This window comes from Montipora capricornis, chromosome 2 (genome assembly GCF_036669925.1).
Source record: "Montipora capricornis isolate CH-2021 chromosome 2, ASM3666992v2, whole genome shotgun sequence".
In the NCBI taxonomy this organism is placed as follows: Eukaryota; Metazoa; Cnidaria; class Anthozoa; order Scleractinia; family Acroporidae; genus Montipora; species Montipora capricornis.
In genome coordinates, this window is record NC_090884.1 from 805,806 (window position 1) to 830,805 (window position 25,000).

Here is a 25,000-nt window from a genome sequence, read left to right on the forward strand (position 1 = left end):
GAAAACCAAAACCAATCGCGACTTGCACCCGCGATTTTCCCGCGCTTTGAGCTTGGATTGGTTCCGTTGCACCTGCTGTGATTGGTCGAAGCAATTACTTCGTTATTTCTTTTACGACACTCAATAGGCCTTTTTCGGTATATTAAAATTCAGCTTGAAAGAGAGGTTTAGAGGACAGAGGCAAAGGAAAGTGGATGATATGCAAATATATTTCACATTCATTCCAACATGTTTCTATTGTTTTCGTCCTCACTGTCTCACTAACGAGTTGAATATCTGATATTTCGAAAATGGCCTATTGAAAACCGCTCTAGCATCACTGAAACGGCAAGCGTCGGACCAACAATTCCGTTTTGACAATAATTGAAGAAACTCGTTTGATATGAGCTCATTACTTGCCTGTAAGCTCCAGATATCGAGAGACTTCTTAGAGGAGAAAAGAAAGTTAGAATGTGAGAATTTTCAAGTTTTCATGACAAGTAGTATCCTCGGAGACCGAGGGGCAGTTCGTAATGCACTGGAAATGTGTAACCTCGCGAACTTTTCTTCGCCGCCATTTTGTTTGGCGAGTTGATACTTTTCTTGTGCCCCACCTCCCCTGGGTCTCCAAGGATGGACAAGAAGCAGCCTGTCGTAAAAAATCTCTATCACGGATGTCGACTAAAACAGTTTTCGGGCCACAAATCTTTCGAAAGTATACACGGCAACAAGGAAATAAAAAAGGAAAAAGTATTTGAAATGTCACTTGCTATGAACGCGCGTCATCACAGGTTAAAGGCATCAACAAATTTTAAAAAACTGTTGTATACATTTCTGCTAAAATATTTAGGTAGCGGATTTTTCAGACAACTAATATTTTTTCACGCTGACACACCAAAGGCAATAAGTTTTCGTTTGAGAAATTGCCTGCCTTTACCTCGGCCCTCACATGTTTATACGCTGAGGAGGCTCATAACATCACAGGAGTTGAACCCAAGACCGATCAGTAAATCAGATTCTCCTAACATCTGTTCAGGCTTAAAAAAGCGCCATCAGATTTTAAGATTATGAAACTTATTATCATCCCACTCTCGGTCAGACAATGAATTAAACGAAGACCTCCGATGCAAGGGAAAACTGCGTTAGAATGCAGTACCCTCCAATGACTTCGAATTATTCATGTTTAAGCCCAGAAAACCCCCACCACTTCGAGAACCTTGACTGGCAAAATTTTGAAGGCGGCTGGCTACCAAGGAAAACTTTTCAAAAACTCGGTTCCACACTTCTCACGAGAAGGCGTTGACAAGGTACTGCGGAATCCTGGGTTGAAGTGTTGGAGGATCGAATGCGCGCCTGCAATACACGGCTCTGGCCGGCGGGCTCTTGTCCTCAAGACACAGCATATCTGAATGATTTTTGGACTGAAATATTCGCTTGTACGCCGATCTGTATTCTTTGTCGAAACAATCTAAAAGACAAGAAATAGATTCAACTAAGTACGAGGGATGCTATGCATACCACGTTATTTAACCAGTTGAATTATTTTGTTTTATTTTTTCATCGTAATCACAAATGTGCATACCCCAGGGATAGCAGATTAACCAGTTGATAAGAATCCCGTATGATACAACCGGAGCCATCGGGCCCCAGGAGCGAGTAAGTTCCTACTGAGCCATCGAAGCAACTGAGATCTGGTGATAGCTTGCTTTATATTTAAAACCGTCGCGTGATTTCGAAAATGGCGGCCACCTTTGACCACATGAAGCAAGACTTTGCTTTTTTAGTATTCATGGACACTGCGGATGAGACATTGCGATGAAACAGATGTAAACGGAATTTGCGGTAGTGAATTCACAGTTCGCATCACCTCCTAGAAAAAATCGAAATTAACTGCTATGAAGTTGATCAGGTACAAATGTGCAAAGGAAAGAAATATTGTATGTATATAGTCTAATAAATATCATTAAATCACAAGTCTACTTGTGGGAAAGTTGTTTTCTGTATCATTTTGCGACGTTCCGATTGCGTGGATCAGGAAATCACAACAACATGCACGGGCTGAGAAGCCGACACGTTCGCGGGGGTGAGTCGAGTTCAAGTATTCATTTTCCAGAGTCCAGTCGAAGCTAATTACAAGCCGCGAGGTCACAGTTCATTTCACGTAGTATGCTTCCCTCAATTCAACAAATGAGCACTGAAATCGACAAGAATTCCTTTCTGAGGACAATGAATACGAGAAAAATACGAGCAACATTAAACACTGCACGAGATGTAACGCTGATAAATAATAAAGCAGCTTTTTACTCGGATTACCTGAAAGGTATCCGAGTTATAATCTCGGTTGACTTTTTTCGGTGCAACAAAAAAAAGCTGTGCGCGATAACCGCTAGGGAGAGGTTGTAATTGAAGATATAAACATCTTCCAGATACAAAACAAACTTGTGAACACACGAACCTAAACTTTCGCAAAGGATAAACATTACGGACAGGAAGGCGAATGAAAGGATCCTAGATACGAATGTTTAAGGCCCGTTTTAAACGTCGCGTTTTACATGTGCCGAATCTAATGCAAATGTCATTTCCCCTCATAAAGAGAAAATGACAACTAACGGCATCGTAAAAATTCGAAAGCCACAAACCCGCCTAAAACGGACACAGGTTTGCCCTCCGATTGCACAGAAAAGACGAGGACAACTGTACGTAGAGGTAAGTAAAGTTTCTTTCTACATTTACAGCTTATTTTAGCATTCATAAGCTCAAAGTTAATTTTCCCATACAAAGGCTATAAGTAGTATAACCAGCTTGGGCTGCCTGTGATGTAATATGATTGATCTTGAAACCCAAATCATTACTGAACTGAAAAGCATTAATCTCTGGCTCAGAGCTAACAAGTTAAGACTCAATGTTGCCAAAACAGAGTTTATGATCATTAGATCGCGTCAAAAATTGCAGTCTTTAAATAACAAGACAATAAATATTAATGTAGACGGCGTCAAAATAAACCAAACAAATCATAGCAAAGCCGTCGGACTGGACACAGATGAAAACCTATCCTGGAAGGAGCACATAAACGCAATGTCGAAAAAAGTCGCTTCCTGTATCGGTGCACTTAAGCGAGTGAGACCTTTTATTTCTATGCACACTGCTATTAAAATATACAAAGGTCTTATTGAACCACATTTTGATTACTGAAGTGTTGTTTGTATTATTTATTTCATTTATTTATTTATTTATTTATTCATTTATACACTTTCACCACAACTGTGGTGGGGGTCGCACAACAGAGAGAGGCTCCAACTGATTAAGTGCGCCCTTTTTACCCTCCCAACCATGATATACCACAGAAGACAGACTACATGCCCTCCTCTTTGCGACAAGTGTGCGGGTTCTTTTACGTCCCACAAGATTATAAACATTGAAGAGTTGTGAGACGGGACCTCCGGCTTATCGTCCTTATCCGAAAAGACTAGAGAGTCTAACCATTTGCAGATGTAATTACAAAGGCAGCACTTTCTCCTCACTTATTTTAAGACCCTGAGTGTTGGTCCGGCCGGAGTTGAACTCACGACCTCCCGCGTGACAGCCCGGTGCTCAACCAACTGAGCCACCGGCTTTTCTCGACAGCTGAGTGAGAAACTTCAAAAACTACAAAATCGTGCTGCCAGAGTTGTTACTAAATCAAGTTATGATACGAACTCTGGCTATCTTCTCAACTCGCTTAGCTGGGATAACTTCTCAGTTAGAAGGGTGGAGCAAAAGGCAAATTTGATGTACAAATGCGTTAATAAGCTCGCCCCAGCTTATCTTTGCAACACGTTTACTCGGAGAACTTTGTCCCATGATCTTCGCGATACAAGAAAAAAATTGTATTTACCGAAACCAAGAACTGACTACTTTAAACGTAGCTCCAGTTACAGCGGAGCTTATCTATGGAATGATCTTCCAGAGGAACTTCGCACTACAGAATCTCTAGGCATCTTCGGCAAGAGAGGCATTAATAAACGGTTCTCTGTATCGGAATCCCCCCCCCCCCCCTCCTCCCGGCAAATATGTAAACCAGTAAATGAAAATTATAAATGTAATGTACATTTTTCTGTTATTATAATACTGATATTTTGACCGTGTTTTTTAAAATAAAGTTTTCATTCAAGTTTTCAATCGCACGCGAGCAAAATGTTTCAACCATGCGAATTCTACCGCACTCATCCTGTGAGGAGCCGCAAACATCTAAGCCACAGCATGAAATATATACGCTCCAGTTTCTCTTTGATAAGAATTTAAGTCAGCGATTTTGAATGCCCAACACACGAAGCCCATATTCTTACAGTGACCGTAAGCAAAATTTCTCAGGATATAAAGTGCACTTCCAGAATCTGGAAGTCCGTTGTGATTGGTCTACGTAAATTCCGGGTCGTCTTAGCAGACTCTCGCGAGGGAGGAACGCGTGACGAAACCCCAAGTGTGTCTGCGTGGAAGGCCACTTTCGCCGTCGGCAACAACGAAAAGATACTGTAGCGCATAAGCTAGAATTATATTCTGTGGTTTTCGAAAATGTCGAACATCATCAACATCTCTGTTCGCGACGTACATGATGTTGTTGATTGTGTGGCTCTTTTATATGAGAAGGGAAAGAGCAGAAATTCAATTTTTGCGGAAAAAAGAATTTCGGGCACAACTTCCGCGGAGTGTCAAAATATTGAGCAAGAGTGAAGGGCCCACCACAGGCCCTTCAAGGTCAGTGTGAGGTAAAGCTAACAAAAATAAAAGTATTTGTATGGGAATCGCGATAAAAGACTTAAGAAGACAATTATACCAAAAAAAATTTCAATTAAAAAGCCTAACCTTATTGCCATTGTGGGTCGCTTCCTTCCTGTGTGGTTTTTTTTCCAGATTCGACGCGATTTGAGCCGTTTTTAATTCCTCAGTTGTCAACGGTATAATAATATCCGAAGGCTGCACTCTAGATTGTCAACAGCCCACCAATTAAGATTAAACTTTCGTTTCAACCTCGCTCGTCCAATCACAGTCACGCCTTCTTCGTGTTGACAAACTTCAAAAACACATTAAAAAAAACGTGTCGTTGACAAACTACGGTCTAGGACCCCAGTTAGGGCTCAGTTTGTTAAAGCGGGCAGGGTTATTACAAAGCCAGTTACAAAGTTCCACCGTCCAACATTGCTGAGAAATGCACCTGCCGAAAGTGTTTTTTGGTTTTGATCTAGTCAGGGTTCGTGCTCGATTTTGTCTGTAAAATTCCAGGAGTATTCAAGGAGTTTTCAAGAACAAGAAATCGAGTTTTCAAGGAGTCTTTATAAGAAGATTTCCATGCCATACATAGTGTTTCAGTGTTTTCTTTGCTGAAAAAGCCTCCCTTGATATTCCTTACCACATCCTGCAAGTTGAGTGCACGCATGGACATTTTAATTTTAGGTTTAAATGTTTCCCTAATAGTCAATTTTGGGCTCAGTTTTTGAAATGTCTCTTTTACCTTAGCATGATGCAATCTCAACAATTTTCACCCAAGCAAAAATTCAAGGAGTTTTCAAGCAGTTTTCCGTAAAATCCTTTTTTTCAAGGGCTTTTCAAGTGCCCTTGAAGTCTAAAATTAAATTCCAGGGCTTTTCAAGGACTTCAAGGGGCTGCACGAACCCTGTCTAGTGGACTAACTACCGCCTGAGGTCACCCGCATTGATTCCGATGTGGGTGGTATTGGGTAACGAAAGGCAATATTCCTTTGTTCTCTTGTGGTCTTTAAATGAGTGCCAGTTTCCTGTTTTAAAATTGCACTTCTGAGAGGATCCTTTGAACAAGATTCTCGGGATAATCTCTTTCACGTAGGCGTGATTTAAAATTTTAGACGAGCTCTTCAAATCTTTCTTAGAAGAGTTTGCTCTGAGAAGTCTCAGACCCTCGCCTTTGATGAAGCCTTCTTTTACTCCCGGTGAGTGCCACGAGAAGTGCGTTCATTGAAATGTTTCAATAGGTTTGAAGTGCGTGCGCACATCAAGGACTGAATTGCCCTTGAACTTTTCGCCTTTGTAAATGTTTGTATCCAGAAATGTTGTTTCTGTATCTGAAATTTCAATCGTTCATTTAATTGTGGGATGGTGTTTGTTTGCTTGTTCAATGAACTGCTTTATCTCCTCTCCCTTTAGAGTCTAGAGGGAATATATGACGTCACTCTACATATCGTTTCCAAACGAGCGGTTTTAATGCGCTTTGGCTTAAAATGTCTGTTTCAACCTTAGCAATGAAGATATTGGCAAAGGCGACTGCCATTTTTGTACAAATGTCTGTTCCATGGGTTTGTAGGTACTGTTGACCACGTGACTTTTTCCTCACCTTTTGCAACGCCTGCTTTTCGCAGTTTGACGGGAAGTGTTAGGGTTAACTTTCAAGTTAAAAATGGGAATATGTAGGTCTCTTACCAATGTCTATGTATTCCGCGCCACAAGCAGTTAGTGTCAGGAAAAGAAGCTCTCGATACACGCTCCTGAAAGGAACAAGAACAGATCACCATTTCACTGACTGTCTAAAACGAATTGCATCATTCATTGAGAGACCAAATCCTCCGGGAATTTAATTCTATTATTCTGCAAACGTTTCCTTTTGTTTTCGTTGAAAAACATGGCTGTTGATCACGTGAGTGAAAACCACCTAATTTTAGAACGTCTCTTCTCGCCAGGTATTTCCAACTTGGCGAGTCAATGTCTGGCGTCTCCGATTACGTCACAATACCATGAGTCAACCTTTGAACTCAAGCGGGAAAAAGAACATCCTTGAAATCACTCGGTCTGAGAATATTATCGCTAATAAAAGGAGTGCTAGTTGTTCGTTTCAAGTCAAAGACTCCTCGTGGCCTCTGTAAGTTACCTTATTATAGGAAATTGACGCTCCATGAAATTAAGGTATTGGAAATTAACGCGACTTAAATTAACGCGATTTTAATGTAAAGCCACTTTCGAATAAAGAAAATTAACACTAAGGAAAAGGTACAGTTTTACAATAAAGGAACTTAACGTGATTAAGACACAGTTGGTGGTGACTGCTAGAAGAAATTTATTCAAAACTGGATGCAAAAAAGTCACTGAACAAAACTGAGCCCTCTGGACAGCAAAACAGTCCTCAAAATTCCGATAAATGTAGGGGTTAACGGAAAGGAAGAAAGTTTGTACCTTATTTTATTGTTTTTTAGGTGTCATGAATGTCTGGAAAGGTTTCAGAATTAGGGTTAAAATAATGGAAATTAAGAGCGCGGAAATTAACGATGCACTTTATTAACGTCGCGGAAAATAACGCGAATTTTAACGATTCGCGTTATTTTCATGGAGCGTTTTCTAGTAATTTTTTGGTGAGGGTAAATACACCTGTTGCTCTTTACTTGAGGACCGCGGAGTCTAGGGGACACATTATGATGTTAACTGTCTGTATTCCTTGGGGAGAAGAGCAAGGAAGTCTTTGTGACGCTTAGTGCGACTTTCGCATGACCTTGAAACAGTGTTCGCAATTTGTTTCACGAACCAGTGTTTGGCAAGATTAAAATAAAGTTTCTCCTTATTCCCGCCAAGGAAACTCCTAATCTGGGCAGTAAACAGATCCATTACCCAATCACATTACTGCATTTCAAATGACGTCACTCAAAGCAAAATGCCGATCGCTTTCCAGAAGGTTCTATGGGGAGATGACGTTGTTTGAATCCGCGTTCGCAAAGCCAATGAAAATTACAATACAATACAATACATACCAGAAACCCATAAGGGTTGAAACGTGTAACGCGCGCTCACAGCTTCCGAATATTCAGTGCGAACTGATTGGTTGAATGTTTCAGTGCTAAGTACCATATTTGGAAACCCCTCGCTCTTGTTGTTCCAAATATGGTACTTAGCAAATTGAAAATTCAGAAGCTTGTTTCCCAGCACACAAGGGGCCGTTACACGTTTCAACCTTTATGGGTTTCTGTACATACTTAACTGACCGCTCCCCATAGAGGCTTTTCAGGGTCAATGAAACAGTAAACGAAACAACAACAACAACTGTTAAGAATTCCAACTGGCCGAAGGCAAACCAGTTGGCTATTTACCAGTGCAGCTGGGAAGTTGAACCAGGGACTACCAGGAACAAATTCATTGAGTGGTCAGAGCGGGTCTTGAACCCGGGATCTCCGGATCTCAAGGCAAGCGCCCTAACCACTGGGCCACACTGCCTCACCGCACTCGTTTGTTTTTGTTCGATACGCCAATTAAATGTTTTGCATTTTGGTTTACGTTCTGTTTTTACGTTAATTTTTCAAGGTCATATGAAAGTCGCTCTATCAAAATCTTTGTGCATATGATTACGTGCACTTCCGGAAATATCTGAAATTTTGACAACACCTCCTGGCTTTGGTATAAAGAAGACCACATCTCTGGCCGAGTCACTTTGTTAACTAGTCAGATGTTAAGCTACCCAGTTGGCCCGCACGCGAGTGTTTTGTCGCTGCATTCATTTTCTTTGGGTTCTTATCGCTTTAAATATATTTGAATGTCTTTCTGATTCCTTTATCAGTGCCAATGGAGCATTACTGTCAGCACGTACCATTTTGCGTTGGGGTTGATGTTCTTTTGTCTATTGCGTTCTTCTAAAAGTATGATAGTTGGACTGGTAACATCATTTTCCTGAACATGGGCGACAACTGACTGCATAACGCTGCAATAAAACAGTGAACAACAGTTAGTTCAACCGGCCATTCCAGCCCTGAGCGTATTGCTTTTAGATCATCCTCTGGTCATTATTTTTCGTTAACAGGGGAACCCATTTGGTGTGTATAGGGAATCGTGTGTAGTCGAGTGCCTTTCGTGATTTTGTGGGCACGAGTGATGTTTTTGAAAGTTCTGAAAATTCGCAATTTGAGGACTTTCAAAACATCACGAGTGACCATAAATCACGAAATGCACGAGCAAGTTCATACGATTTTTTATTTATTTTATACTCAACAAAATCACTCCATGGCTTTGTTTCCACAGCACTCTATAACATTTATGCATTCGTCATTGACTGATCAGAAACGTGATATTTTGTCGAGTATATAATAAAAAGGGTTACACATGGCACGTCAGACGTTAGTACAAATTTCCCGCCATAAGTTGTCACTTGCTTCAACACTCATTCTTTTGCTACGTAACCTAACCGTGTGTCTCAGGCCCCAGTTGTTCAAACCATCGATAGCGCTATCCGCCGGATAAATCACTATCCATTGGATAATAGCAAGACCAAATTGCTCTACCCCATGGACAGTGATTTAACGATGGATAACGTTATCCACCTCAGAGGGGGGAGGGGAGAGGGGGGAGGTTAGGGGGCTCTCGGTTCACCGATGTGAAAGTAAAAAAAATTGAGTTGATAGCCCGTCGTCATAACGACTGAAGAAGACAATGTCAGTCTATGATGATGATACAAATGCCCCTAAAATGATCCTGTGTAGACCAGGAAAGGCCGTCTCCGGTCACTGCACCCTCAATCGTTTACGAACCCTATAGTTACTACATTCATCAGTACTACAGGTATTTTACCTTCTAGTTGTCAAGCCTTTGTCCATAAGAGAGCCTTGCTGGTCCGCTAGTAAACAAAAACAACGACCAAATTGGTGAGCATGAGATTTGAATCGGAAAGAGCGACACGGTAATCGTTATTCTCCTCCCGATTTTCAAGTAATTGCTTCGACCAATCACAGCAACCCCACGGTAGGCAGGATGCAGATAGAATAGGGCAATATCACCCACGTAATAAGATTTAAACCATTAAAAAAAATCTCAGGCAAAACACCAACCTGGCGCATTCCAGAGCACATACAGTGGCACCATGTCGTATTCCTCTCTGTCTCCGTCCCAGGACGTGGACACGAGGACCTGGGTACCAAGCCCGGAGATACTGCGACGATCCTATGACGTAACAAAATCCGGGAAAGCATTGAGCATGTGAGGTCAAAGGCTACTATGCGAGAGCCGCATCAAGTCGATAATTGCGACGTAAGCCTGTCTTGTGATGTATTTTTGTGAAAATCATTAGATGTTTATGTTTTGCGATTGATTTCAACTTTTTTTTAGAAAGAAAACTATAGGAAGAGATTATAAATCATGACCTATAACCAAAACACAGCGAAGAACTGCGGGGGTAAATGGCCTTCCTTCACGCTGGAAGACGCCAGAGCATTGAATGAGTTCACTCAAACAATGAGCTTTAAACCGCTAAGTATAAAGACAAAGGAAGTAAGACCTTACTGTTGTTAACGAAGCTAAACATGCCGCTTTCTGCTTCTTACCTCTGCCTTATCGGGCCTTTCATTGCTTGGATAGGTTGAGAGCACGTGACCTGCCAAGTGTGAAGGCAATTCAAGCCGCTTGAAATACCACACCTGCAAATTAACACGGGCAAAGGGATGTTCTTAAATTCACCCATTTGTACATTTGGCGTGTCCCTTTTACTGGATCGAAATACATCCTTGAGATCAATATCATAAAGCTTGTCATTAAAAATTGTAATCGCTTTTTAACTCCGGTATACTAAAGTCTCTTTTTCCTTCCAGATACGACTTGCTTCCACCCTTCAAAATTAGCACATTACACCCTTCTGTGACCTTCGTATGAGACGTGCTTACATGATTTTCGATCATCGCACTCATAAATGTTACTTAAGCAGTCACGAAAGGAAAACCTGAAAAAAATCAGGCTTGACTAACAGGATCCCGTGGCAGGTGCGACAACAGTGAAGTGCCTGATCCGTTGGGCAATCAAGCCAACTGCGATGATGGCACACGCAGTTCAAACATGTCTTTCACATAAAAATCATAATATATGTAGTTTAATGGTTTAATGCACATGAGAGGTAAAGGATCTACGAAGAACCCGACTCCCCACGGAGTTCTAGCAGCTCAACGGGTAGAGCATTCTACCGGTGTTACGAAGATCTTAGGTTCTAATCCTGACTGGGACTCTGATTTTTCAGTTGCCCTTTTTCCCGTTGCCAAGCGATTAGCTTAACATATGGCCTCTTCACGTGATTGGTTGATTGATTGACTGACAACCGCACTAACCAGCCACCGGCCGGCTTCTAACTCACCAAGTTCCAAAAGATAATGCTTTTCTCCTGCACGACTTCAGGTGACTGAAGAGTGTCAATTCCGTCATTTTCAAACATATTTTCCAGCTCCTTTCGCAGGACCAAAGGATTGAGGTATGGCACGTTGATAAGATCCCTTTCTTCCGGAGGTCTGGAAACTAGAAATCGCAATGAAAATGGATAATAGGCCATTTCCGAGTTGCTGTTTGTCTCGGTTTCGAAGTGAGTCTTGGTGCTCAACTATTGTAAGGGAAATGAGTTTGATTTGCATAAGAATACGCAACTCATTTCCATTTGAATGGTTGTGCACCAGGACTCGCTTTGAAACTGAGGCATGCAGCAACTCGGAAATGGGCTATTGTTGAGTGGATGTATGCGATTCTGTCATGCAGGATTTATCATTTTCTCAAAGGAGATCACGAAGCATTTTTCCACCTACACGTTATCTGAGACCCGATACGTCCCTAGGATTGCTCTGATATTACTAAAGACAAAAACTGAAAGCATATTCATGGAATAAACCGCAACAATTTGAAGCCTTCAAAGTTCTTCACTGAATTTTTAGTTTGTTTCAGAAATAAATACTATGGATAACAAGTCAAAATTACGGAGAATTTTCGAGATAAAAGGTAGCCTCTTTCGCAGGCGCCAAGTACAAAACCGGAAAGAGAAGTCCGCGGGCATTTTTTCACTCTCGCTCGACAAAGAGTTCGAAAGAAAGGCAGAAACGCATTGGTTTCTTTTCATCTTTTTTCCAGCGTGTTTCGCCCATGGCAATGGCATCGAACATTCCAGCCCATAATTTTTATCGCCGTTTACTAGACAGAAGAAGCCCTCAGCGATTTACCAAGTTAACAAGAAAGAATAGTCAATCCTGCGACATTTTTCCCGGGGTCCTTCAATCTAACTTAATAGGTTTTTTGGTTACTTACCATACCAACTGCTACCATGACTGCACGTGCTATTGCTATTGCGCGCGCGTTGGATCCAGGACCCAGGCCTTGGGCTCCCGTGAAGGCTACCAGAGGGACTACCGCTGGCGCTAGACGGTGCACTAATGCTGTAGCGCATACGATGGTGACTTCCTCGGATGGGGACTGGGTTTGATGGTGGAGGCGACAACGAAGCACTGATTGGACGAGGAAGACTGCTATGTTTGTTCATCACCGCACTGGATTCTATCGTCGAAGGGAAAGAACTGCTGAGATTTCCGGGCTTCGGCTCATCGTCGACATCGGTCGGTAGCAGTTCCGAACTCCCGAAGCTGTTGATGCTGGACGACAAATCTGAGCTCGGATGCGACGAAAAGCAGTTCCTGTAATCCTGAATGTCAAGACAAAGGATTAGCATGACATTGATACCCTGAGTTCTAAGGATATCACAAGCATTTTGTTCCAACCATAAGATTTAACGTGATCAAAGTACTTTACCTTGATTTTAATGGTAAGACTTGCAACCTGTTGAGTTTGGCAGTAAGGACACCTGAGAAAAAAAAAAACTGGAGAATAAGGGCGCAAAAAAATTCACAAGCCGTAAAGTGTCTCAAATAGCATAATTTCCAGAACATCTTGACCGTGGTGGGGTAGGAAAGGGTGCAGAGGAGGGAAAAGGGTTTTTTCGACCCATTAAGATTAAACAACGAAGCAAAAAAAGATCGATCGTCTTAATCCTTGCAGCTTTATGGGATGATCTTCGCAAAGCAATCATAACGAAACGTTCTTTCAGAGGAAAAGTACGAGAAGAACTGCTCATGCACAAGTTAATAGGGCCCAATCGCTCTCAGGAAATGTTGCCGAAGGTCTTATTGGCAACGAAATCACTCGCGAGAAAAATTGCCTAGCAACATCCTCCCTCCCATACCAAGATAAAGAAATATCAAATGTTCTTGTCTCTGAGAGCGGTAAAAGGAGAGGGAGGAAACTAAAGTAATCTTTAGTACAGGTCTATTAAAACGGACCCACGCTCAGTGTATTTCCTCGCGAAAGGGTTCGATGTCACCCCTCAGAGGTGGAAATGATAAAAAAAAGCTTCCAAAGAGATAGGGCAGGGGAAGGACTCTTGCACGAAAACAGAGGTCGTAAAAAGTTACCCTGTATTAAGATTTGAATCGTCCGCGGTCCAGGCAGCTAATATGTCTTCATCATACAGGTATCTGCCACACTTAACACACTGATGACAAGTGCACAACACTGCTTCAAGGGCTGTGTCAGGCTGGAGACCGAGGGGCAATCCGAGGATCACATCGTCTAACATCTTGGTGGTATACTCGTATGGATCCGAATCCTCACTGTTTGCGTTGATAAACAGCTGCGAATGAGCTGCTGATAACACTGACGTTTCACTTGTTGTTCTTCCTTGAGTCTGTTGTCGTAGCTTAGGAAAGGGAGGGAAACCAGCACCATCGATTGACGCTGCAGACAGGTTCAGTATGTCATTGGTTTCGGAAGCCGTGGACATTTCGCTTATTGTTCGTTCGCGTCTAGATTTCACATCCCTTTCAGGCGTGCGCCTTCCCCCATGATTTTCTGTTGAATCTCCGAGGTCAAGCAAGCGCTCGTGTGACAAAGACTTTTCACGTTCGCGTGACGGAGTGCGTGACCGATCAGGTTTTTTTAATGTTCTCCTTGGTGACTCATTGAGATCCAAATCGCCGTTTGATCCTGATGGGGACAGAGAATCTGCGAAAAAAGGGGTAATAAGCAAAACCGCTTTTAATACTTTGAGAAACCTGCAAGTTTGAGCGCCTAAACTTATACCCCAAATCATGATGAAGATTAGGAGAAAATTCGGAAATTTTATGGAGCCACTAGATAACAACTTTATGACTGCTCCAAGACATCAAATCAAACCGGTAATACACCTTATTCCAAAATGGCCGCTGATTTATACGGATACAAATTGGCCCTTGTTGCCTCGTTCAAGATAAAATATTCTTTTGAATTTTAAGCTTAAGAACGAGGCATCAAGGGCTAATTTGAATAAAAACAAAAGAATATATAAATGGCGGCCATTTTGGAATAAGGTGTATTGATGACCTGGCCGGACCATAGCTAGACTCCTGCTGCTGATAGTTATCCAAACCTGAGACTGAACTATCCAGAAATGGTCTTTTAGAGAGGGCGAGAAAAGGAGAATCAGAAATAGACTATCATGTGCTTATGTTTTCTATAAAATCTCGAATTAGGAGAAAAAAATATAGTCAAATGGACGCCACAAATGCAACACGATATTTTCCTACAAGTTAAGCTTCATTTTGAGGCGTTCTAGTCGCCGCTGCTCATCTTGAAGTTCTTTTATCTCAAGAAAACCTGGAGCGTTCCAGACGTTTTTGTATCGGTGTGCAAAGTTTTGAAAGATGGTAGAATGGAAAAAAGGATGAATTGCGGCAAATCGTTTTAAGGATCGAAAACGGAGTGAATGGTTTCTTGAAATTATACCTTCTTTGTTCCGACTTAGTTTTGCGAGCCTCTGGAGTTCATACACAGCAGCAAAGAAATTCCTCAGTTTGTTCCACATATGCGAGCTTGTGGTGTTCGACGGCCACTTACCCTCCATCACGGCCTGCGAAGACAAAATTGGTCAGCAAAACGATGAAACAGGGATTTGAAATCGAAGGCACGTCTAGATAGTAGTTTTTAGTTGAATATTGATTATTATTTTATGGCTCTGCCTCATAAGGACTGGGAAGTACCAAATTCACGAATTTGATTGGCTGAAATCGATATTGCCCGCGGTCTGGATTTTTCCATCTAGACCTCGGTCTGTACTCACGACCGAGGTCAAGATTCTCCCATACAGACTTGACTAAACTCGGTTAATAAGAGCTAAGTACTGCGAAAGCTTTGGTCATGCAGTCCACCGTTCAGTGTTTGGCTGCGATTTCGCGCCACATTTTCAAATTTACTCGACTTGCAGAAATGCTCGAGGGACTTTCCCGCTCTTAGCCGCGGCTGCAAGTATCTTTTTTGGGTTGTGACTGGGTCATGTGATTGTCTACTTCGCTTGTGATTGGCCAACGTAATTCCCTTACTTTTACTTTTACTCAAGTCAGTTGAAAAGCATTGAAAAACTACTTATCCTCTACCCTTTCCATCTCATCTGGATTGTAAACATTCCTCTCTTAAAATATAAATTCGTCCAGGTCGATTGGACTTAAAAGCGACTCGCACTTTTCTCTGGGATTACCTTCCCAGATATTTTACGACTGAACTTGACGCACCATACAGTCTCTTTTTACGAAAAGTTGTTTTGCAGTTTATTGCATTTCCCGCGAGCAAGAGAAGATAGGCAACAAAGTCAAAGAGGCCGTACGGTGGAATCAGGCAATCAAATGTTCAGTTTGGTTCAGAGAAGTGTTTGCCATACAACAAGGGGTTCTTACCCTATTGTAGTAACCGTATGTAACTGCGTTTGGTGTTATTCCTTGGTATTTCATCTCGAACAAGACCTGAAATAAATATGTCTTATTAGATGTTTTGGTGTGTAGTATCGCTGAGTATCCTTACGCGTTGTGCTGTATTTTGACGAGCCCGCTTGAGAGAGTCAAAAGACAAACAACGCGTTGAAATACTCAGCGATACTAAACACCAAAATATCTCACAAGCTATTTATCATCCGACTTTTTCACAATAGATTTTCAGAAAGTGAATTGTAAACAACCGAGAACATGTGACGGATTCGTACGTGACAAGCGCGGGGCAAACGTCAGCACCTCGACCAGTCAAACCGGTTCTCTACTGTACTAATATCGTGGAATATTTGTCCTTGTTTTGTGCGTTTTCTGTACAATAACTTATACAGTTGGATAATACACAACAAAATTCGAACCATGGCAAAGGCACGCGGTATTCTACTTCACACGAAGACTGACTTTTTAAACTCTATTTGAAACCACTGGAAAGGCAAACTCACTGACATTTTCACCCATAGAAACCTCAACATAAGAACTCATTTTCTGAAAAGAAATTTTTCTAGTGCACTGGATTTTTTTGTAAATGTCATCGGATAATTAAGGAGATGGATCCAAACCCGAAACAAAACAACTGAGCTAGACTTATTTTATGAAGTACTTCCTACCGGCTTTTCAAAAATCGACGAATCTGAAGGCTTTTAACATTTGCTTTTCCTGAAAAGAAAACAACTGTAGCATTTTCAGGGTGTTGAAGGAGCGTCCCTTCCTTGGCAAACACTCTTGTATCGCTTGATGCCGTTCCCTTACAAGTGGATGAGACACCACCCTCCACGACGGATCAAAAGTGACGGCACATGCCCTACTAGGTTACACGAAGAAATTACACGAAGTACTTTACCTTAACAGCCAGCGCTGGATGTCCGTACTGACCACACAGCTGCATTAACACTCGATAACACACCTGTTTACAAAAGCACAAGGCAAGAGGTTAACTACTTCACGACTCGATTGCCGGTTTCAATTTCAGCACTGCATTTCATTTTCCACATCCAAGAAAAAAAGTCAAACAATGTTGAGAGACCAATGTCTCCATATGTAATTGGGAGGTAGCCTCAGAAAATGGAAATTTTAAGCAAAATATGAATATCTGGGAAATTAGAAACATCATGCAATAATTATGTACAAGGAACGTTACTAGCCTAAAAGGAAAACGTGTACATGGTTTTTCTCCAATATCTTATTGTATCTCTTTCGCGCAATGTGTTGAACGCAATCTGTGCACAAGTCAAGCAATCCCAAATGACTTTCTCTGAGGAAGACTTTTTGGAAGGTTGAAACACAAAGGAAATTATTTATGGTTAACCTCGCCGGTCACGGATTTTCCACATTCCCTATGCCGTGCAGTAATGAAGTCCTTCACGAGACAATCTCTTTCATAAATACACACAAATCGCCATTTAAAGAAGGGCAAACGATAGACACACCTCATCTGGTAATTTAACACCTTTCTCTTTCATTTTACACAAGATCTACAATTGGACAAACAAAAACCAAAGGTCAGTAAGGAAAAACACACAGTGACTTTACATGCAACTTCATATAACTCACCTGAAATGCCACATGCAGTACTTTGGCCTTGTTGTGGTGTATTTTCACATATGCGGGAAGATGAATAAACCAAAGGCTGTAGCAATGAGCTAATAAACACCTGCAGGTGCCCAAAAAAAAGTTAAATGCGACCGAATGCTCAGTAGAGTTTGAAAAGCAGCGTATCAGAAAAAAAATGCGAATTACAAGGAACTTTTCGCCCATGACTACACTGCGCATGCACAGCGCATGCACGTAATTTGTGGGAAAGCAAAGTTGTCTCGTTATTCCAAATACCATCAACGCTATGGCGACGCCACAGTATAATGCCATTTTATGCCGTCCTAGGACGTCACTTAACCAGGGTTAAAGATCTTCAATCCCGGTCAAAAAGATCGTGACACCAAAGCATGTTTGAACCCCCCTCCCCCGTGACAATGTTGATGGCGTAAAAACTGTCGGGCTACTGGAAAAACGCCGTTCTCTTTGTAACATTGAATAGGGGGAAGGGGTAGTCTGTTACGCAGCGTGAAGTGTCCCCTTTATTTTTGTCTGAGATTGTTGCTCCCACCAGTGTTATGCGACTTAGTCGCATCGCATATGCACGAAGTACATTCGCCCTTGTCACACGGCGGCCATATTGTCCCGGGAGACCAAAAGAGCTTAGTTTTACCACGCCAAGACTCGCAGTGGAAACCATGGGGGTGAGGCTTGGCGTGGTAAAACAAAACTTTTTTGGTCTCCCGGGACAATATGGCCGCCGTGTGACAAAGGCGAATTGTACAAGTAGAACAGCACTCGGAATTTGCAATAAGTTCAAAGCGATGTTAAATGAGGCATCTAACAAGGAAGATTTTCCATGCAACACTGTTGCATGGAAAATCGCACACCATGTAATTGGTGCCGCAGACAAATTTTCATGCCACTTTTGAGTTGCGAGCTTGATACAAAATTGACTGAAATGTTACCACTCAAAATTACAAAAAAATCGACCAATTTTTTTGGCGCAAAAGTGAAATACATGTACCAAGACAGGACGATGTCACAGAGACTAAGGCAGTCTTAAAAATGTTTTTCGATTTTTCTCGAAAAGGTTTTGCGTGAAAAACCATCGTGTTAAAACCTACATTGAAGTTTAAATGGTCCTCCGTCACGTAGAAGCGTAAAACGGTCAACCTGACAGCGCCAAAAGAAGAAAACTACACACGTGGCTACAGACACCTTAGTGCCGACTAAAATCAATTCACAACTAGTTACTCACTTGGCCCAGTTGATAGGACTTCCCGAATTCTTTTTCGCCATCTAGAACATAAAAATGAGACTGTTAATGGGTCCATGAAGGGGAACGTTAACTAAATTAGCTGAGAATTAAGGAAACTAGGCACTTGAAAAATCTCCACTTCGTATTTACGATTGGAAGGACACACAACCTTCCAAACCTGTAGTAATCGTAGTAGAGGACAGAGATGGTCAATGTTTTAATTTATCAGTAATACCCTTTGGTGGCTATAGTTAGGACTGACCAATGGGATATAGGAAAGACGTAGGAACTAGAGCAATAAACTGGGTTTCCTCTCACACAATGTAACAGCAGCCGAATTGCAGTACCGCCTGAAAGTATTGACCTCTTCTCCGCGTCAAGTCCTTGAGACTTTTCCTCGGTTTTCGAAGTACAGCGCAGCTCAAGTTAAGCGAACTACGCATACGTGTAGAAAACGCGCATGTGACGCGTATGCGTACGTTGACAAACCATTACTATAAATTACGTGGCACTGCATTGCACAACAAAAGAAACGATCATGTATAAAAGGAGGCAGCCCGCTAGGATAATATGAAATTCGTTTCCAAAGAGACTGTCGAACGCACTTCAATAACCCGAAATTACTAGTAGCATATTTAGTACTCGAAACGTTTTGGTTTGGACTCATATTCAGGAACACTTGTATGATTTCCGGGAATCCCCGAAAGATAAATAAAACTCTCCTTCCCAACCTTACTCGAAGGCTTTTAAAAACATCATTACTGAATTCCCTTTGCTCGAATCCGGTGGCACGTGTTCCAATTTTAAAATCCATTCTGCTTCGAGAGTCTTTCAAGTAGGAAGGTAATAAAGCCCCTTTAGACTTGACTGATTATGTCTATTGAAATTTTCTGTTTGGTTTCAAATTACCAGTACTGACTGATGCCTCTCTGCTCTTGTTCTTCTCGCCACAGGCGACACTGGTGGGGTCATTATCGACTGCGCATGCAGTGAAAGCTTCTCGGGTTTCATAAGCTCAACGTTCAAAACTGGGAACACAGGATATCTGGTGGATACGACCAAAATAAAGTTAATTTAGTCAATTAAACTGAAAGGACTTTCTCGTCAAGCTTACGGCAGTTTGCTCGGCAAAAGGTACACAGGTCCTCCTTTTTCACTCATTCAAAAGAGGACATCCCCACCTTCTACAAAAGAAACCTGAGAACGGCTTATAACTTCTAACCATTCCTAAAGCAAAATGAAATTGCATATGACCTTGGAAATGAGTCGAAGCCGACGAAACAGTCTGGCAGAATGGCAAAAAATTTTGATGGGACCCAACGACAGCCAAGCAACAATGTTATAAGCAAAAAAAACGGATAAATCATTAATCATTGATTAACTGCCTAAGGATACAGTTGAATACAAATCACAGTACATGTACTTACGAATAAAGCTTTCCTTTGTCCATATTTGACACATCAGGGGGAGTAACCACATAAGTCCTTTGACCACCCCTATAAGCAAATGCCTCAAACTTAAATATATTTAACACTCAAGTACAGTGTACACTGCATAAAAGGTTTCCTGGAAAAACCGGATCAAGGATGAAGGATGAAGGATCAAGGATCAAGGATCAAGGATCAAGGATCAAGGATCAAGGATCACCGGATCAGTTCAAAATAAATCAACAAATTAAATCCCTATACGTGACTACTCGATTAAAGTAAAAACAACGCCTGTTTGTCAACAGCGATGTTATCTTGTGTCATGCCATATCAATCACCGAAAATTCTTATGGCTCGCAGAAAAACGTAATTTACATGTTTACTACAAGGGGAATGTCGTCATCGAAATCATCCCAGATTTTTAAGCATTGCTGCTTTTTCAAACCATCATTCTTTTTGTGCGGTTCCCCTGTTAAAGCTTTCAAGAAACGCCAGAACAGAACAACAACAACTGTTAAGAATCCCAACTGGCTGGAGGCAAACCAGTTGGCTATTTACAAGTGCGGCTGGGAAGTTGAACCAGGGACTACCAGGATCAAATTAAATGAGTGGTCAGAGCGGGTCTTGAACCCGGGATCTCCGGATCTCAAGGCAAGCGCCCTAACCACTGGATTTCTGGACATTTCTCGTGAAAAAACATCTGATAATGTTCATTTTTTAAATGTAACTATACAGTAGGTGTTTTACGATATAAAGCATCTGTGGGAAGGTTAGGAAACTAGGTGCTTGACGACAGGCAAAAAGACAACTGAAAAATACTTTACTTTCTCTTCAAACTTCAACACTACACAAACCTGCATTTGGATTGATCGATGTACTGGCACTTACCTTCCAAGTTAAATGTGATTAAATAACTGCTAAGTGATTGATATTTTTGATGATGCTCTCATAACCATCATCATTGCTCGAAAATAAGCGACCAATTCCTTCAAGACAATAATAATACCTAAAAGAACTGTTATTATTGTCCTCTTTATTTTTTTAAAAGGTTAGCATTACAGGAAGACTACTTGAAAAACCAGCCAAAAGGCATAACATTACATTACAAGCTATACCTTGTAACAGAGTCATCAACTTCAATGAGTGGAGTATCAGGCGAAACCTCAACCTGTATAAAAGAAATTAAAGGTTAGATCCAACCTCCAATTCTAGCAGGAAGAGCCAAAGTCAAACAATTCGTGTACCTTCTCTAAGCAGTTGTCAAAGAAAGCCAAAAGGGAATCTTGTGATGTCACAAATGATCGCTGTTCAATAAACCGGCTAAACATCTGCTCAAAAACAAATAGCAATATATACACAAGTTAAAAAACCTCACGAATTTAACCATTTTCATCGCAAAATTAATGTTATCCATCGATGCCAGCAAAACAAACAAATCATTGATATGAGAGCTGTCCAGACCCAACCAAAGTGATCATGGTATGAATCCACAACTACAATACAATACAATTTATTAAACTTATATTGCGCAATTATCAGTACTAGCAACTGTACCTGTGTCCTTGTTAACGTCTGAAAAAACTTTGATTGTGAGCTGGGGCGACTTCTGAGGAATCCTAAAGGAAATTTTAACATTTTAGGTTGTAAATTTATTGATTTGTTAAAGTGCCATTTAAATGGTTTATTTTGTTCGCTTCCTAATTTTGCTGATAAGCTAATAAAATAATGGCTGACTAATGATTGACCTGTCAAGACATAAACGTTATTTGGAAGACATTCACACCATACATGTAGCACCAACATTGTACATTATGATATAATATCTTTATTTACCCTCAGATTTTAGAGTAGTTTGATGAACATGTAGCTACGTTGTATTACCTCCAAGCATTTACCCGTCTAAGGAAGATACAACACAGAGCACAGACTACTGCACTGGGAACTACATGCCCTACTCTTTGTGAATAGTGTGTCGGGTCTTTTACCACAGAGTCTAACCATTTGCAGATGTCATTACAAAGGCAGCACTTTCTCCTCAGTTATTTTAAGACCCTGAGTGTTGGTCCAGCCGGAGTTGAACTCACAACCTCCCGCATGACAGCCCGGTGCTCAACTAACTGAGCCACCGGTGTGCAGTACTTCAAAAAAGGAAAAAAATAATGGCAAACTGTTGATTCTTCTACCCCAGTTTCAAGATTGAAAACATCTCAGGTGAGCATGCTCTGAAGTGAAAACTTCTCTCTTTTCTCTCACTCTTCACTCCAATTCAAAGGTCACATATGGATTTTGGGAAATACACTAATAATGATAGCCTAAGGAACACTGTACATACCCTCGAGATCAAACAGAGATGTCAAATCACACGTCTCTTGAGTTGGGGCTGAAGTAATAGGCTTTAGGTACAGCCTTCAATAACAGTAAGACCATGATTAGAAAATAATTATTTATCCAGTAAAATGAACTTCCAGACCAAAACAACAAAAAATTAAAGGCCATTACATGATACTTCAACTTGTAATAATTTATTATAATCTGGATTACTTGGGAAGATACCATATACATGTATCAAACAAATCTTCCAGTTTTGTGTGCATGAACATGTTTGTGTTGCTTCCTTGACAAATGCAACTTCAACATTTGCTCTGAGCACTGTTTGCAAAGATGTTCCGCCTCATGTTCAGGTTGTTAGTGTGATTAGAACAGCAGTTCGTTATCAAAAGCTTAGAGCAAAGTTTCTTAAAACCAGTGTCCACAATTTAGTTTCATTTAACAAGGCTGCAAGAGTAGTAGCATCAAACACCCATAATTTCAACAAATATTAATAGTAACAACAGAAAGACTTACTCGTAGCCTTTGAGAATTGTTGCCATAAATCTCAAAAATGCATCTTGGATTGCTACCTCTATTTGAAGCTGAAGAAAAGAAGAATTTTAGCTGATGAATCAAGAGACAACACCCAAACACAATGATCAAGGAGCAATGATCATTTGAAAATGTTAAAACTGTGGACTTTGGTAAACGTTGAGAGGGACGAGTTTCAAAATTATTGATTTCGAAGTCATCCCATCATGCACTTGATTTGAAAACCAAAATAAAATCAAAAATTGTTTTTATTCTGGTATTACCAATACAAATGTATCTGAGCTTGAGTCTCAACCCAGAAAGTTGAACTCCGAAATGATGACTGAACAAATTTGCAGTGTATCTGATCCAGCGAGTAATGTGAATAATTTGAAAAGACAAAAGTCATGTCCAGCTTACTTCCCGCAATGCCATGCACTAGAAGAGCACACAAAGAAGAACACAATAAACTGTTCATGAAAAGTCAGAATGAGTACAAACTGTTCAAGTACCATTTCAAGTTCGCAAAATTAATAAGAATGGGAAAATTGTATATTGGTCTAATGTTAACCCCATCCTACTTTTGCAACTCAAAATTCTGAAAAACAACAATAACAATAACAAAATTGTTTTACCCTTTTTCTGGAGTGTGAATTGTCATGATCAAGTGGAGCAAGTTCAATAGCTGTTTCAGTGATGTCACCACCAGATGCTGTACAACAATGAAAAAACAAATACATGTACGTGAAAAAAGATGTAATCTATTTGAGGGGACACTTACCACATAATTAAAAAAAAATCCATTGTAATTTGAAAGTATTGAACATGGTGACTTACTTTCCCTCTCTTTATGATAGAGTTGATACAGTTGGTAGAATAGTGCATTCAATTTCTCCTCCAAAACTTTTCCTGGTTTCTGTGTTGAACACAACATTAATTTACAGTTAAAGTTACAAGACCTTAGACACAAAAACACTTGGTAGTACCTGAATCAATGGATTCATTGTGAGCAGTTTTGTTCTATTTGCACATTTTGGTTTCAGCTGGCATTATTTGTAGTGTTATGTGACCAGGAATCAATTCTCACCAATTCTCAGATCTGTGCGGTTCATTGTTTCTGTGTTTCACACAAATTTAACCCTTTCACTCCCAAGAGTGCCACTTACAGATTTTACTTTGTCTAACGCCACATGATTTTACTCGTCAATGGGGAACCCCACGGGGGTGAAAGGGTTAACAACAGCTAGATTCACTCAAAAACTATGTCCCCAATAACCTTTTCACTCCCAAGAGTGCCACTTATAGATTTTACTCTGTCTAACGCCAGACGATTTTACTCGTCAATGGGGAACCCCACTGGGGTGAAAGGGTTAAGAGTTTTGTATGAATCCGCTGTTGTGCACCAATATGGCGACCAGAAATCAACATGAAACAACTGGAATACTCCTTTAGTGATGACAGTGCTTACGTTTCGCTCATGAAATAACGTAAATGTGTATGAATACATCTCCCAATGTACTCCAAACGCTCAGACTGCTGAGATTCATAGGCATAGACATTTTTTTCAACCAAATAACTTCGCATCATGGTGTCAAGCAAGGTGACAATTGGGAAATTCAAAATGCGGTATTTTCAAAAACAAAAGACATCATGGAACTGGAAACTTGAAAAAATATTTATTTCTAGGTCATCTTCAACCTCCTATAGATAAATAATCAAAACACCTTGTGATTTTGATTTTAGAACTTGACGACATCATCATGAAAACCATCGATATGCATAATTAAATTACAAAGTTAACAGAGGATGCCTTGAATGTAAAAACTAGATAGACTTAACAAGAACAGCGTGAGAGATTCAGAGGGGAACATAATTCTAACCTTTGGCAGTGATTTCCATCCTACTCCTTTAAGCCCATGCTCTCTGCAATTTGAAAATCACATTGCTTGATTAATTTTGAGATATCATAAAAGCTGATCACTCAATCCGGCTTTAAAATAATGTAAATGCAGGGAAGTTTCACTGTGGTTTTACTCAGGAGGTCTTGAATAAATCCGGCCAAGGATTTTTAACGCTATCATAAAGACAAACAGCTGCATGTTATACAGTGTATATGTTGCAGTTAATTTTGTTCCTTAGGTTACATGTAATTAGCAAATAAACTACATGTAGGTCAGTTTGGGGCATGTACAACACACAGGTCACAGGTAAAAAGTCACAGGTCATTGTTTTACCACTACAGAAACATCCCTAACCGTTTACAAATGCTAACATTACGCCTACAAACTTTTGTTAAGGCCTAATCAGGCCTAAGGTTAGCTTTCATGAATGTTTCCGGTACTTTCTGTATTGGCAAAACAACGATCTTGTGACCTGTGACTTGCGTTTGGTACCTGCCCC

The 25,000-nt window shown here is 40.8% G+C and overlaps 1 protein-coding gene across 1 annotated transcript in view; it reads right to left on the reverse strand.

Moving 5' to 3' along the window:
- The window catches only part of LOC138038336 (C-myc promoter-binding protein-like), a 41,258-nt gene that overhangs the window by 394 nt on the left and 15,864 nt on the right, over nt 1-25,000 (reverse strand). Inside the window, exons 14-39 of the mRNA XM_068884142.1 lie at nt 24,481-24,523; nt 23,438-23,516; nt 23,236-23,312; nt 22,604-22,671; nt 22,092-22,165; nt 21,314-21,375; nt 21,004-21,087; nt 20,875-20,927; nt 19,760-19,828; nt 19,242-19,377; nt 18,333-18,373; nt 17,093-17,192; nt 16,969-17,013; nt 16,383-16,445; nt 15,455-15,520; nt 14,511-14,634; nt 13,163-13,751; nt 12,504-12,555; nt 12,006-12,396; nt 11,074-11,231; nt 10,277-10,369; nt 9,785-9,896; nt 9,528-9,573; nt 8,554-8,664; nt 6,408-6,472; nt 1-1,447 (exon numbers count right to left, since the gene is read on the reverse strand). The exon at nt 1-1,447 is cut by the window's left edge and continues 394 nt beyond it. Of these exons, the coding sequence (XP_068740243.1) occupies nt 1,266-1,447; nt 6,408-6,472; nt 8,554-8,664; nt 9,528-9,573; nt 9,785-9,896; nt 10,277-10,369; nt 11,074-11,231; nt 12,006-12,396; nt 12,504-12,555; nt 13,163-13,751; nt 14,511-14,634; nt 15,455-15,520; nt 16,383-16,445; nt 16,969-17,013; nt 17,093-17,192; nt 18,333-18,373; nt 19,242-19,377; nt 19,760-19,828; nt 20,875-20,927; nt 21,004-21,087; nt 21,314-21,375; nt 22,092-22,165; nt 22,604-22,671; nt 23,236-23,312; nt 23,438-23,516; nt 24,481-24,523 (2,983 nt within the window). The 3' untranslated portion in view covers nt 1-1,265. The remainder of the gene's footprint in view (nt 1,448-6,407; nt 6,473-8,553; nt 8,665-9,527; nt 9,574-9,784; nt 9,897-10,276; nt 10,370-11,073; nt 11,232-12,005; nt 12,397-12,503; nt 12,556-13,162; nt 13,752-14,510; nt 14,635-15,454; nt 15,521-16,382; nt 16,446-16,968; nt 17,014-17,092; nt 17,193-18,332; nt 18,374-19,241; nt 19,378-19,759; nt 19,829-20,874; nt 20,928-21,003; nt 21,088-21,313; nt 21,376-22,091; nt 22,166-22,603; nt 22,672-23,235; nt 23,313-23,437; nt 23,517-24,480; nt 24,524-25,000) is intronic.